The 16,605-nt window shown below is 39.0% G+C and overlaps 1 protein-coding gene across 1 annotated transcript in view; it reads left to right on the top strand.

Annotated features, from left to right (window-relative positions):
* LOC116599791 (circumsporozoite protein-like) overlaps window positions 1-16,605 on the top strand; it is a 530,848-nt gene that overhangs the window by 244,087 nt on the left and 270,156 nt on the right. The window contains exon 3 of the mRNA XM_032359768.1: window positions 7,813-7,881. Within this exon, the coding sequence (XP_032215659.1) occupies window positions 7,813-7,881 (69 nt within the window). The remainder of the gene's footprint in view (window positions 1-7,812; window positions 7,882-16,605) is intronic.

The following is a 16,605-nucleotide window of genomic DNA, read 5'->3' as shown; positions in this document are numbered from 1 at the left end:
TTTTTCTGCTAATAATGTGAATTAGTTAATATATTTCTTTGTCACAAATGACCCCAAATTTAACAGCTTAACAGCAAAACTTGATCAGCTTGCAGTTTCTGAGGGTTGGGGATAAGTGAACAGGAGCTCTTGGTCAGGGTCTCTTTTAAAGTTTGCACTCAAGCTGTTAGCCAGGGTTGCAGTCTCTGAAGACCTGGCCGGGGCTGAAGGATCAACTTCCAAGTTCACTCATGTAGCTGTTTGCGAAAGGTTTCAATTTCTCCCCACATGGGACTCTTGATAAAGTGGCTCATGACATGGTTACTCTAGTGATGCGGCTTAGATCTACAGAACCCAAAGGTGATAAGCCATGCCCCAGAAAATAAGCTAACCTAAAAAGTGACATATCCTTGTTACTATTATATTCTACTGGTCAAGCATACCAACCCTGTACATTGTGGAGGGGACTAGAAGGTGGAATGGATATCAGGAAGCAGGGTCTTTGGAGGTCATCTTGGAGCCTGGAGACCACATTCTGGTTATTTAAAGCAGCATCTGTTGGTGAAGGAATGCCTTATGCCCTGACTTCCTGCCCCTGGTCCAGGATACTCAAAGCCTAAGGCCAGGGAATTGGCCCTAAAATCAGCTCTACCCCCGTAAGACCATTGTTAGCTTACAGAGCAGCTTTTTGTAAACGAGAAAAAGGTACGTTCCGTAATATTGTTTACTTCCGCTTTTTAAAAAATGATCCTAATGTATGAATTTTATTACAGCATGGCAATTTACTTTGTTTGTGGAAAAGTCTTGTAATATACCACATGGCTCCCCATGCAACACATGCCCGCCCAGCCTGCATATGTGATGGAAAGAGCAGCACCACTTGCAATGAACTTGCGTTTGTGTTCATCTCCCTCGCTGGGCTGTAAAGTCTTTGAGAGTAAGAACCAAGTGCACTTCTTCCTTCACTGAATCATTCAGCGGGTATATATGAAGATACTGCTGTGTGTGTGTGATAGTACAGTGATGGTTAAGAAAGAGAAGCATTAAAAAAAGAAAGCTGTTTTCCTGGTACTTACATTCTAGGGAGGGACAGGAACACTGAAAAACAAAATAAGTACATGAACAAGAGAATTTCAGATAGTGAGAGGAGCTGTGAAGAACCTACAAAGGGTAAAGGATAAGGAGTGACAAGGGCGGGCTAGAAGGTGGTTCTTGGGGGCAGTGAGGGGAGGACAAGGAGAGAAGAAAGCAACACCATCTTCGCAATGCCTGTTGGTAACTTTGCACATCCTAGGTGTGCAACAAAATGCTTCCTCTGGCAAGGAGGGGCCAGAGAACTAGGAAAGAAAGACCCTAGGAAAGAAAATGAGAGCGCCATTTTGGTTTCAGTAAATATATATGCTACTTTAACTTATGGAGACAGATGGAGTCTCTATTATTCTGCATCTGCTTTTTGTAAGCACAACACGAAGACTTGGTTAGGTCTCCTTAAACAAGATTCCTTTATTTCTCCTTCATCACTGGAAAATAAATAAGACCAAGAGGCAAAGGCTATTGACTATAGTTACTAAGTCAATGTTTAGTGCTTGGAATTGTGTTGGGATTTTCTTCCCTTTTTTTTTTTTTTTTTTTTGCATTGAGGCTAGCTTAGGTTTCTTTTGCATTTTCATAATGGACTGAGGACACAAGGAATAGTAACTCATTCAATTTCAGATTTCACAACTTGAGAAGAAGGAGCGTGGAGATTTTGGAGGTGACCCAGAGAAGGGCAGTGAAATGGCTGAAGACGGACTGGAGACGAGGGCACACAGAGAAAGGTTAAACAGCATTGGTTAATTTAATTGGGAAAAGAATAGGAGAAAATGCTGAGCCTTAGAAAGAGATGGAGATTATATGAGCTGTTTGTCATATACTTTCATGGTCTGGAGTTTTATTGAAATTGGAAAGATTTAGATCAGCTTTTAGCTACTAACTGTGAGGATTCTCTGTAGCATTAGGAACATGATAGGACTTCTTGGCAATGATGGTTTGGTCCAGAGTTCTGGGATTCCATAACTGAGGTCGATAATTTCTTTCTTTTTTTTTAAATTTATTTATTTGACAGAGAAGGATCACAAGTAGGCAGAGAGGCAGGCAGAGAGAGAGAGAGAGAGGGAAGCAGGCTCCCTGCTGAGCAGAGAGCCCGATGCGGGACTTGATCCCAGGACCCTGAGATCATGACCTGAGCTGAAGGCAGAGGCTTTAACCCACTGAGCCACCCAGGTGCCCTGAGCTTGATAATTTCTTATCAAAGTGAAGGTAACTAATTTGTCATGGTGTTTACAGAGGATGGGGAGGGGAGAGGCCGTTTCTCATGTGTCTCACATTCACAGCATAGGCTCCACCCATAAATGCTGAGTCCATGCAACAGTACATGCTGGAATATGTGTTCCAGGGTATTACAACAATAAAGAGGAAATCATGCTTTTTTTTTTTTTTTTTTTTTTTTTTTAATTTACTTATTTGAGAGAGAGCATCAACAGGAGGCAGGTAGAGAGAGAGAGAGAGAAAAGCAGACTCCCCGCTGAGCAGGGAGCCAGATGTGGAACTCCATCCCAGGATCCTGGGATTATGACCTGAGCTGAAGGCAGATGTTTAACCACTGAGCCACACAGGCGCCCCCGAAATCATGCTTTCAATAGCAAAATTGTTAAAGAGATTGCAGAACTTTACCCTATACCCTTTTTTTTTTTCTTAATCAGTTTCCTTTTCTTAACTGGCTTGGTATGTGCACTTGTTTTTTTTGTTCTTGTTGTCGAGTTTGGTTGTGTGTGGGTTCTTTTTTCTTTTTCTTTTTTTTTTTTTTGATAGCTCCTTATGAAGGTACATGTGGGTAGAGCCTTTACCATTTATTCTTTACAAAGTTTCTTGCCCTGGGAAGGTTTTTGAGTCATCTCTTCCTACCTTACTTATTAAAAGTGTTACTGCTGTCTAGGTCATTTGCTGTTTGGTCTTGTTTCTTGCATGATTCATCTCACTGGGGTTGGAAACATGGTTTTCCATCTGAAATTAAAATCCCAAAAGTCATGTCTGTCATCCAGAGTTCAGTCTGTCTGAATAACCCATGTTGGTTCCTGGACTGTATTTGTCAATGACGTTTTATGCCACGATGTTAAATGCAGATGTCTAATTGGCAACTTCTAACACTATTTATTTATTGGTTCTTCATTTCTCGTTCTTCAAATATGCTCCAGGCCAAATGCAGAAAGAACTCTAGCTACTGAAAAATGTACACATTCCCAAAGTTCCTTGTCTTACGCTGATGGGCAATTAGACTTGGAAGAAGCTGGCCAAGCGAAGGACAGTGTGGATGAAGTAGGGCGGCTGGCTGGCTGGCGGGCTCCCTGCAGCATTGGCAGCCTTCCTCACTTAGGAGCTGCCATTGAATTTGGTCTGTCTTCCAGGTTTCTGCATAGTACTTCCCTGCCTTTGTTTATAGCACACTCTGCGTGCTTTTGTCACTAAACTGTTTTACATCTTCCTCCTCCTGAGCTCCCTTCTCTGATATAAGTAACCTGGATCTGCTTGAGACCCACAGCCTGGGGGAGGGAGAGAGAGAAGACGCAAACTGGGGTATGTATTTTTGCCTCAATATTTCTTTGAATTCCGGCCTCTCTCTGTTTTTGTAGATCATCTAGTACTTTGGCAGTTACCTCACAGCCTTCTGGAGACATTTCCTATGGAATCACATGTAGCCGTTCACCAATGCTTTCTACCTCTGTGTGATGTCTGCCATTTCCCTGATTTCTTGCCCTGTTGACTTTAACGGTTGGTATTTTCTATGAAGCCACATTAGGGAACTCCTTACCCTAATATCCTGAAATCTGGGCCAGTGGTATTACCCTTTCTAAGATATTATAGCAGCCACTGAGGCTCTGGAATTTGACCAGTTTTTACTGCATTTGTCCTCAGGCGTGTTGGTTCCATTGTCACAGTCCCCTGGTCATACTCCCTAAACTTGAATAGGATTAAGCCTGCTAAACCTATTAATTAAATTGATGTTTACTGAGCACTTAGTATATCCCTGGTACAAGCATGCCTAGTTATTTGAGTAAATAAGACCCAGCCCCAACTCTCTCCTGTCTTCCCTTATAACCTTGTGGAATGTCCATTCTACAAGAGGAAACTGCATTTAGAAGGCAATTACAAGTGAGTGTAACAGAAGTTTTGCTAAGAAGTAAGTGCAGATGTGCCGGAAACATCAGTAGAGTAGCCAGTTCTTGGTATTCAGGGAAGGTTTTCCAAGGACAGGAGTTGGATATCTAAACTGCAACCCTTACCCAGCCATTTAATTGGACTGTGGTGGTTCAACGTTCAATCTATATCAGTAGATTAAAAATCAGATTCTTTTTCCTCAAGCATCTTCCCACAATTTCCAGAGATATTTCTCTGGAGTTTGAGAGTTCATTTTGTCTGTTTAGAGAAACTACTATCAATAATATCCTTGGGTCTTCATACCTCTACTCATCATCATCCTTACTCAGTGCATGCATGTAGCAGTAGAAGTGTGTGCTGGGAATATTCTGGGATGTTTCTTTGCTTCCAAGATTAAATGCGAATCACTTGAAGAGCCTCTTAAAAATGCAAATTGCTGGATCCCACTTCCAGAGATTTGTAAATTCCTGGGGTCAATAAATTTGCATTTTAAACCAGCTTGCCTCATTATTCTGATCTGGATACTGTCCTTTGATTAACCACTGGTTGCTAAGGGCACTAAGATGGGGAGATGGAGGGTATGATCTATTACTTATCTGTGAGTTTATTTTCGTCCAGACTGAAATCCAAACCACACCTTATGGCTAGTTTATTCAAAAAGATATCTTTGAATCAAAGATTCAAAAAGATATCAGATATTGTGTTTTGTGCTATGAAACTGATTTTTGAATATAGTCACATCCATCAGAAGCTATGCTACAATTTGGGACGTGGCCTTGTCTTTAAAATTGTAATTAATATTGACCAGTTATTTTGTTGTTTCTCTGGCCTTTTACATTTATCCTTAGCACTAGAAAGGACATGAAGTGTGTGAATCACAATAGACTGCAATTACCATTATGCAGTTAATTATACTTGTGTGCTGAAGTGCAGTGTGACCTTTAGGAGAAAGTTAAGCGTGGGCATGGAAGTATCGAGACACCTTTCAAGAAGGGAGAACTGTGTGTTTCACATTGGGTTTTTATTGCATTCAAATCCACAGAAACCCATTTTCTGTCCTTCCCGCTTCAAGGTTCCGTAATAATTTGGTTCAGACACTGTAGGTCACACATCTCACTTTTCTTTAAAATATTTTTTTGAATGTTAGTGTTCATGTCTTGAATTTGATTACCATCATTTTATTTTGATTAAAAAAAATCAAAGCTTTCAAGAAGAGATAACAAGTGTTCATGGGGATGCGGAGGAATGGGCACCTTTGTGCACACTCTTAGTGGGACTGGTGCAGTCACTATGGAAAACAGTATGAAGCTTCCTCAAGAAATGGAAAAAATAGAACTACTGTATGATATAAAAAAAAAAAGAAAAGAAAACAAGATATCAAAGAGATATCTGCACTTGGTGTTTCTGGCAGCATTATATATAATAACCAAGATATGGAAATAACTTAAGGGTCTGTCAACAGATGAGTGGATATCTCATGTATATATAATATACATGTTTTATATAAAATTTACTGTATACAGTAGGGTGATAACCATATTGCAAAATGTAGATGTATCAAATCAACTCTGATGTCTTAGACTTATATAATATTATTTGTCAATTATATCTCAATTGAAAAAAACCATAAAGCTTTTTTTTCCTGATCATAATATAAAAATTATGGTTTAATTTTAGAAACCTGTATTGTGGCTTGAAACTATGATAAGTTATGCTCTCAACATATGATGTCTCAAAAATTAATCTGATGGTAAATTCCTAAAGGTTATGACTTAAGGAGACTTGACGAGATTCTACTGAAGCCCAAATCATTGGGGTAGAAAATCAGCCAATGGCCCCTTCCAAAAAATGCAGAGAAGTCAGGATCTGCTACAATATTCAGGCAATGGGCTAATTCTGGATAACTAGCATTTTCTAGGTAACAGAGGTTTCAGATGTTTCTTTGGTATTTTAGGTACATAACATTGAGAGGAATCGCATCTTTCCATGGAAGTTCAGTGTTGCCACTATAATCAGTAAAGCATAGATAGCATCATTTAATTGACTAGATTTGGGGTTGGATAAGGAGGGAGCATGGGGACCATCTAAATTATCCTTATTTCACAATTAAGAAAATGGCATTAAGAGAAGGTACATGGTCATGCGCTGGTAAAGTCAGATGTGTTTGAAATTCAGTGCTACTGCTTCTCATTGAGGGAATATGATTAAGTTTTTAGTTTAATTTTTCCAGCTACTTCCTTGATAGTTCTCCCTTTACCCAAGTTGAAATCAGAAACGCTTCTTATACTGTGTTATAGCGTCCAATCCCATCAGCCTCAGTGGGGCAGGGGAGCTGATCCCATGTCTACCTCCTCAAACGGGCAGATGTGAGAGGAGAGTTGAATTGAGCAGGCAGAACACAGCAATTAGCTAGCATGCCAGCCTTCCATGGCAGAGATTGAGGAAAGCCGTCAGGAACAGCAAAGGCCAGCACAGAATTGCACAGGGGTCCTGAAAGGCAGATGGAATGCCGTGATGGGGAGTATAGGAGTTGGCAGTACTGTAGTGGTCTACTAGTCATTCTCCAAACATACCAATCACTTCCATATCTTCATGACTCTGCCATGAAGTATCCATAACTTTCTGCAAGGGGTAGAAAATGTGAGTATAGTCAGTTACCCAAGGAAGTTCAGGCTGCAAGAGTAGCAGCCTGAAGCTGTGGTTAAACTGCATAAGAAGACCAGTTAGGGTTAGCATCTCTGTTCTTCTCTTGGCCCTTTTTCCTCTTGGTCACAGAATGGTTGCTTCAGCTCCATGCATCGTATCTTTATTTAGAGAGAAAGGAGTAGTAGTGGTGAAGGTCACAGCATTATCTTTTCCCTTTTATCAGAAAAGCAAAGGGTTTCCTCCTGCCCCTCCAAAATTACATTTTGTCTCATTGGAGTGGAGGGAGGAAATGCCGAGGATGTGCGTATGCAGTTTTGTTTTATTTTGTTTTGTTTTGTTTTTTTGAGCCTCTCTGCTAGAAGTTCACCCCCCATACCCCACCCCCTGCCAAGTGGTGTTAAGAATGGCTGTGGATGAGAAAATCTACAGTGAATTTATGGTATTTTTACAAGCCCAGAGAACTGGTAACAATGGTACGGTCAGGTCTTTGCCAAGATGAACGGTTTCTTTATACTAAGAGACTCAAATGACCTTATTTATTAATGTGGATATCTGTATACCAGTTTGGTTTCATGTGGAAACTTATAATAATTTGCCTTATTTTCTGCTTGTTGAATTAAGGCTTCTATGTGTACAGCACCTTACCATACAAAATTTGATCCCCTCAAGAATCCCGTGACATAAAAATTATTATTCTAGTCTCACTGAAGAGAAAGTAGAGACAGAGAGAATTTGGATAACTTGCACCAGGTCAAACAATGAGTACACACTGCAAGTTGGATCCAGATGTTTTGGCTCTGGTGTTTGTATTATTATACTCACTGAGGAGAATGTGTTTTAAAAGAAGTGAAACAGAGAGTAAATTGAGACAGTCTAAGACTGCATTAATTTTTAGAGCTGTAGACACTGAATAAATAATTTGTTTAGAGAAATAGAAAGTGATTCAGTTTGTGTGACAACATGAAATCTCCCCCCACCCTTTCCCTTTTTCAGAGACCCTCGGCCAGCAAGTCTTCGGGGGCTCCTTCCTATAGCAGATGGTCCAGTTCACAGCCACATCAGGTAACATGCTCTTTTTAAGAATCTCGTCATGCTTGTTTTCCCCCGAAGTGCCCTTCAAAGTACAGTTACCTCGTCACTGGGCAAACGTGGAGGATATCAGGCTCTTGCCTGTTCTCACCTTGAAGGTGGCCCCTTGGCAAAGGGCTGTGGAGTTCCTCTTTGGTGACTTCTATCCACCTCGAGTCTCCAGTCAGGGCTACATGAGGGGAACAGTGAGAGGGAAATGCCCAGTTCCACATCCAAAGCCCTCCTCCGTGCCTAGCTAATGAAGTCAATCTGGCAATTCGTGAGAATAGATTTGCCTCTTATTCTTCAACCAAAGATTTTCTCTGTCCTTTCTGTTCTAGGAAAGTGTGTATGTTCCATGTGTGTGCATATGTGCATGCCTGTGTGTGTGTGTGTGTGTGTGTGTGTGTGTGTATGGCACAAAGGATCTCTAGGAGTATATATACTGGTATATCTGAAAATGTACTGATATTGCAAATAATTACTTTTTCACCTTGTTACTCAGGATGATTAAAATCTGTGTTCGGGTCAAGCAAGTTAAGCCAGTACAGCACCGTTATGTTTCTGTGTGTAAAAAAAGCAAGGTTTTTGGGTTGGTAAGCCATTTACACAGGTGACTACATGGGCTTCTATTTAAAGCAGCATATGGTGAGAACACTAACTTTAGACTCTAAAAGCTGGGTAGGACTTGAATTTGTTACCTCGAGACCAACGGGAAATAAGCTCTGTCTTGTCTTTTGCTTTATTGGTCCGAATTCTCTTTTAGACTTTTAAGGTCACTTAGGCAGGCTGGAGTGACGGTAGAAGAAGCATATTATAAATGGTTTATAGTTGCATTTTCTCCCACCTTTTATTGACTCTCTGTAGACACTTAGTATGGGTGGTAATTTAGTCCAGTCTCAGCATAATGTGAGCACTCTTGTTATATTCTTTTATCTTGTCTTCGCAACTTCTTTGTAAGAAATTGACACTTACCAATAAAAATATTAAAGAAATTAATGGGAAAAATACATTCTTCCATTATGCATTATACACCGTGCCTCTTTTATCTTATTTATTTATTTATTTATTTGAGAGAGAGAGAGAGAGAGAAACAGAGTGAGTGCGCACATTAGGGAAAGGGGGAAAGGGGTAGAGGCAGTGGGAGAGAGAAACTTAAGATTTCATGCTGAGTGCCGAGCCCAGTGTGAGGTTTGATCTCATGACCCTGAGAGCACAACCTGAGCCAAAACCAAGAATCTGGATGCTTAACTGACTGCATCCCCTGGGTGCCCCATGGTGCCTCTTTTTATATTGATTGGTTGGTAGAAAAAACTTGAGGTGATAGCTCTGCCTCCACTGGCATCAGCTTTGCTTAGTTTCTTTTAACTCTGGAAGGATATATTGCTTTGTGAGTGTGAGCTAAGAAAAAAGGCAACCTGAAAAGAGGGGCAATGGCTCCAGTCTTGGGAGATTGCTTTGAATATCCAGTTTTCTTTGGCTTCCTGCATCTCCTGAAAATGCACACTGGGTTTTAATCAGTGTTTTTGATTTCTCTTCTCACACTTCTCACACTTTCCAGAGTTTGTCTGGTTGTCTGGTGTGGGTTGAGCAAGTCACTGGTCACATCCCTGCGCTCTCCCTGAAGATGGGGGAGATGTTCTAATCTGATCTTCACAATCTAAGGAAAGTGAGACACAGAGATTATATTGTCTAAGGTGACACGATTTCAGTTGGTCTACAATTCTGTGATTTTTTTCCCCCTAGAACTTACTCAGTTTTATAAGCCCATACAATTTTTCTGAGGACTTCCTAGGGAAATAGTCTAATGTGAATCTGACTCTGGGCTGGTCCTGCAAACTTTTTACATCTTGCAGTGAAAAGAGAAAAGCAAAGACAAGATGATATTTGGGACAGTCCTTAATTCTCAGAATGTATCCTTTTAGCTTTCCAATATTCCAGTGACCCTTTTAACTGAAATCTGGTAATGATTAGATGGTTTTGTGTAGTTTTTGATATCCAAGCCAAATTAAAATGGTAACCATCCTGTATACATTTCCCAATGTGTCCTCTGAATTCTTACCTGTATGTGAAATCCAGGAGCAAAAAAGCTACCAAAAGGGGTTTCATTTTTGTCTTGAAAATGTGATTATATTGGCGGTCTTTCAATCTTTGCAGTGCCATTTGGATTGGGAGGCTTAATTTGATGACATTTCCAAATGGTAGTCCAATCAAAACTAATATTGGTGACATCAGCTTTGTATTGAGGATCCTCTTTAACCCTAACTGAGAGGAGTGGTACATTTTTTTATATTTGGTAGATTTCCTTGGCATTTACCTGTTGTGCTGGTCAATTGTTTGTCTGCTTTCAGATCTACTCCATGCCCATCTCTTGCCATCTATGTTCCCAGGCTCCCTTATTAACTGACTGCTAAATAGGTTCTCCCAGCTGGAGGTACCGTTGCTGGTTGGGAAGAGATAGAAAGGGAAAACCCAGGATATATCTTTCCCTTCTTTTGCTTTGGGCAGTATATCTCCATGTTCAGTACCTCTGTGTGGATCTAGCTAGTGTGAGACAGTCCTTGATTCTGGCTTCTGAGCACCCTCTCTGTGGTCTCCCAAGCTTTAGGGAAGGGGGAAGTGTCCTCATTCTTCCCTCTCTGGTTTTTTGGCTTTCCAATAGCCTTATGACTAGTTCCCTATATTAAATTCCTTCTCTTTGACGGCCTGTTATGGGCTCTGTTTTTCCAGCAATTTTTCTGACTGTTTTCTGATTGATACACCTACCATGGCATGATGCTGTTTATTCTTTTGTTGTAGAACAGTGGGTTTTAACTTTAACTTTAGAAATATTATGTGAATACTTACAGGTTCACCAGACTTGCAGCTGCTGAAAACTCTGAGATTTATTCTCTGGAACTGGCCTAGTGGGTGCTGGTAATCCTTTTATACCCCTATCCTACACAGAATAATTATTCCTCTTTGTCACTCATGAGCTAATCCTTCCCTTCTAAATTTGTGTTTATTACAAAACCTTTGTCTTTTGTGCTTGCAATATAATAGGCTTATTGCCTTCAGTTTTTGAAAGTACCTACACAGGTTCTCAGCCTGAGGTTGAAAAGACAACTGTAACTCAATCCTGGATCCTAGCTTTGTGTCTTCCTCTGATTTTTGTCATCAGCAGAACAGTTTAGAAAGGAAGTTGTCATGGATTTATGCATTAGGAAAAGTGGACCTTTTTTCTTTCTTTCTTTTTTTTTTTTTTTAGTTTTATTTTAGTAGTGGACCTTTTTCTATTTGTCTTCATAACACTGTTTGTAAAGCTCAGACGGATACAAATATAGACATAGTAATGAGTGAATTGGTACAGGTAGATACATGCTCATTTGAGAATTAATATCATCACCATTCCTTCTTCATCATTATCATCATACCTAACATTTACTGAATGTTTACTCTGTGGTGTCCGCCAATTTCTTGTCATGCGTTATCTCATTTAATCCTCTCAATGTCTCTACGATAAAGAGACAGTATTTTATAGGGGAGGGAATTGAGAACCCGAACATTTAATTATGTTGGTCCAGTTAACCGCCACAGGGTTGGTTCTTAGATTTCAGCACCTTCCTGTTTCTTTTTTTCCTGTCCATTTAATTAGGTTTATTTTTTAAAGTTTTTATTTAAATTCCAGTACACATATAGTATAATATTTGTTTTAGGCGTACAATTTAGTGATTCAGGACTTCAATATTCAGCACTTTCAGGGCTCATCCCAACAAATGCACTCCTTAATCCCCATTGCTTATTTAACCCATTAACCCCACCCACCTCCCCTCTGGCAACCATCAGTTCTCTGTAGTTGCAAGTCTGTCTCTTGGTTTGCCTTTCTCTCTTTTTTCCCCTATGCTTGTTTGTTTTGTTTCTTAAATTGCACAGATGAGTAAACTTGTATGGCATTTGTCTCTCTCTGATTTATTTCACTTAGCATAGAACTCTCTAGCTCCATCTATGTCATTGCAAAGGGCAAGATTTTATTCTTTTTTGTGGCTGAATAATATTCCATTGTAGGTATGTGTATATATATATACATATATATACATATATACCACATCTTCTTTATCCATTCATCAGTCAATGGACATTTGTGCTTTTTCCATAATTTGGCTCTTACAGATAATGCTGTTATAAACATTAGGATATATGTATCCCTTTGAATTAGTATTTTTGTATCCTTTGGGTAAATACCTAGTAGTATAATTGCTGGATCGTGGGATGGTTCTATTTTTATATTTTGAGGAACCTCCATACTATTTTCCAGACTGGCTACACCCCAGTCATTTCACCAGTGGGCAATATTAACTCCCTGAAGATCTACTTAAGGCCAGTGAAAACCCATTTTTACCAATAGTTCTATTTTACACTGACTGGAGCACTACATTTTGGCCTTTAGATAATATTTCTAATCTGAAATTATTTTGCCCAGTTAACTTTCTTTGTTGAAACAAGTGTTTGTATCCACTCAAATATAGATCAGTCTATTTGCAAATAGAAAATCTTCAAAATATAGATCTTAATATGTTTAGTAAGTTTTATTTAAAAACACATTTCTTAATTTATCTATTTATCTATCTACCTATCTATCTAGGATTTATTTATTTATTTTGAGAGAGACAGTGAGTGCACACATGCAGGGGGAAGGGGTAGGGGGAGAGGGAGAGAGAGTTTCAAGCAGACTCTGAGCTGCACGAGAGCCCAAAGTAGGACTGGATCTCACAACCCTGAAATCACTATCTGAGTCAAACCCAGGAGTCAGCCACTTACTGACTGTACCACCCAGCACCACCCCCCATGCCATTTATTTAAGCTGCAATAATTTGGTGTTTTATTTGGAATAATTTGAGAACCTCTTTGTTAAAAAAAAAAAAAAAAGAAAAAAGTGTCTTTTTTAATGCTTTCAGTTTGTAAGGAATCTTACAAACCTACAGATATCTATGAAGTAAAAGTCATTATGAATTGAATTTTGAGTGACACAGGCAAATAAGAATGGTGACTGGCTACTGGTATCTTCAAATCTGAAACGAAAATTGTGATGTTTTTATGCATACTGTATACTTCTCTTTAGAAAACTTTTGTATTTTCCATTATATTTTCTATCTCCTCTTCAGCACATTCCTTATAAATAAGAAGTAACTATCTTCCTATGACTTAGAAATGGAGAGTTTTTCTTTTGGATAATTGGCACCAATCCAAGCATCATGTCTTAAAAGCTCACTATAAAGTTTTGGTCAATAATGACCAATCGATTGATTGACATCTCTTTAGCCCTTTAAACTTTGTAACTTTGTAAGCTTTGTGTTTAGAGTAGTCCTTGTAGGTAAGAACATTAAAATTCATCTCATTAAAAGGATAACTTATGGATTTTAGGAAAATAATTTAGTATGTTAAGGAGTGACCATTTTCTCAAGAGAATTTAATCAGGTATCCCAGTGTCATTTTCTAGCAACAGGTAGACCTGGCCGAATGCGAGGTTGACAGCACACGTTTGGTTATCTTGAAGGGTTGATGTTACATGAAAGAAGAAGAGAGCAATGGATTGTTTCACTGGGTGCATGTGGTAAAAGAACGTATCTGGGTGCAGTCCACCTATAAAAGGTTACAGTGAGTATCTTTCCTGGATCATCTTATATAATTTTTCATACTTGTATATAAAAATCTGTGCACTCAGCATGTAGTAGAGCTCATGAAGTATTTGTTGAATGAATGGAATGAGTTGTATGACATAACAGCAGGGATAGACTGGGGAAGGGGGGACCTCAAATCCATATCTATTTTTTTCTCTTTTCTCCAAATAATTTTTTTCTACCTTTTCCTTAACTGAGTCTCACATCAAAGCTGATAATCATGAGTTGATTTAAGTAAGTGCATTTTACCTTCTCTCTGGTGTTAGTTCTGATAACAAGCATTGTGGTAGGAGAAGTATAGGCTGACAGTGGCCAGGAGAGCCCACACTCTGAATCACTGGTCAATCTGATGTTGCCTTTATGTTGTCTATGTTATGCATTTGAGATTGATGTGGTTGCCATGGGATTTCAGTGACGAACCCCAATGTTGGGAACATGTGTATTGTTGTTTGATGCTCTGGAGCCCATAGAGACAAATGAGACAAACTTCCAGTTTATTCTCTTTCAGGATTCTGAACAAAATTGACCCCATTTATCTGTGTGTGCATTTGTTGAAATTTGCAGTTTAAACATTAGAAAACATTTCACATGTTATATAAAATTATTATTATAATGCTCATCAGCTAAAGACTACCAAGAACACATGTATTAAGGCAAATGTAGAGTTTTTGCTTATTTTTGCTTGCTGCTCTGAGCAGAGAGCATAGCATGCAAAATGAGGGAAATCTGAGTAAGAGAGTACTGTTGGGTGGGATTTATTATGGGATTCAGGCTTAGGTTAGATGATTTTGGTAAGAGATAAATAAGTAGGATTTGTTCTGGATTGAATACTGTTAGGAAGGGGGGATATTTCTATGATTGGATATCTTAATAATTTTACCCAGAAGGTGGGATCAGTGGAGCAAAGCTAAAGATATAAGTGATAATGAAGCAACAGTCACTTATGTTACTGGGGTAAAGGGATTGTTTGGCCACTTTTGTGGTTTGGACAGTGGTCTTGTTTTGCTCTCTGCATGGATGTAGTTATGGAGCAGTCTTGTTTTTGTCTTATTTCGTAAAGTTTAGGGTCACAGAGTAACTTTGTCTAATCTGATGTTTATGTTCTGTAAATTGTTTCTGTTAAGTAGGGAACATCTTGGCCTAGGTGCTAATGCCAGGCCATCTACTTTAGACAGATATATTTTATATATAAACATATGTATATGCACACACATGCATATACACACGTATATATATACATATATAACTATTATATATACATAGATATGTATATGTGTGTATATGTCTATGCACACACAACTTATGTGATTGTACATATAAAATGGAAGACCTACACTATTCTCCCTGACTGTTGCATTCCTCCTGATACTTGCACTCCTATATTTGAGAATTTCACCAGAATAGTGAAGTGGCAATGTTCTTAACTAGAGCTGACATCCAGTTGACATGCTAGCATTATAAATCTAGAGATCAGGGAAGATCTGCAATACCAATTCTTATGCATTTGCAAACTGTCATGTCCCATTTACAGTTTTTTTAAAGGATAAGGCAAAACCTGAGAAAAAGCAAACTTGACATACTATAAACCCTTACAGATTTGGACTTGCATTTGAAAATGAATTATTTGGAATAAAGGAAATTAGGGTTGGATTAAATGAAATATCTGATTAATGCTAGCTTGTCTACAAAGATGGTGCCCCAATGAACCATGCCGCCTAGTAACTAACACCTTTGGGTTCTTTCCTTTCTTTGGAGTGTTGCTGGCCCTATGAGTCAATGGAGTGGAATGAGGTAACACCATGGGACTTCTAAGTGTAGTGCTAAGAAGCCTTGCACTTTTCGTCTGGTGCTCTTACAATGTTTATTATAGGAGAAGCTATGTGCTTTGTGGAAGCCCAACTATCTTGAGAATTCCATGCTATAGAAAATCCCAAGCTAAGATTGTGGAGACTCTGTGTGGAAAGAGAGATGCCCAGCTAGCTCCCAGCTGTTTCAGCCATCTCAGCAGAAGTATCAGACCAATGAGAAAAAATGCCTTCGGATGATTCTAACCCTAGTCACCATTTGACTGTAATTGCACAAAAGACCCCAAGTGAAACCACCCAACTGAGCCAAGGTGGTACTTTGTCATATAGGAATAGATGACTAAAACAATCATTCATCTTAAAATAAACATTACTATTATCCATAGCAATGGCTAGGAAAGTATTGGTAGTTGAAAGTTCAGCTATTCTGGTTTGAATGAAATATTAATATTCATTTGAATTAATCATGCCTCTTATATGAAAATGAATACTATTTAGTGTTTGAAAAAGTTAGAAATTTCACCCTATAATCTTCTTTTCATTATGAATTTGTTGAACAAATATTTCTAGACCTATCAATGACATTTTAATTCTCATTCAGTGTGTAGCTCAGATTCTAGGATTAAAGTGCAAGGCTTCCTGAGCTGTACTTTTCTTGCTGTGCCCAAAAGACTGGTTGGGAGATAGTGGAAATAGAAATACTAACCAAATATTCCATCTGATCCCCTCTGCAGTCAGGTGGCTTTTATATTACTGTTTTCAGCCAATGAAATGGTAGTGGAAGTGATGTGACTCTCATGTTTTGAGACAATGTGTGATTCTGTAGTCTATTGCCTGACACAGGAATAGAGGAAGCCATGTGTTCCACCAGCTAGCACAGTTACTGGATGGCAGATTCTCCACTGGCCTGGGTTCCTTGGGTGAGTGAGGGCAGCAGAGTGCCTTGTTAATCCTTGACTGGCAGTACCACAAGCCAGAAACAAGCCTTAGCTGTTCCTAAGCCTCTGGGATTTGGAGTTAATTTGGATCTGTAGTACCATCTAACCTCTTGTGACTAATACAAGAGCTTTAATTTCCCTTAAGCTCCATCAAAGTCATCCCAGACCTTTCAAAATCAACTTTGAAATCTAAATAAAAATAATGTGATTTCTATGTAAACAGAGCTTCAAGACAGAATTTCTGATTTTTTTTCTCCAATTAGATTTATATCCCTAAGTCCCTCAATATAGAAATTCTGGCAATAGCACTGTTTATTT

The sequence above is a fragment of the Mustela erminea genome, chromosome 1, assembly GCF_009829155.1.
Source record: "Mustela erminea isolate mMusErm1 chromosome 1, mMusErm1.Pri, whole genome shotgun sequence".
Classification (NCBI taxonomy): Eukaryota; Metazoa; Chordata; class Mammalia; order Carnivora; family Mustelidae; genus Mustela; species Mustela erminea.
Note: the sequence above shows the minus strand (reverse complement) of the source record. Positions and strands in the feature narration are given on the sequence as shown.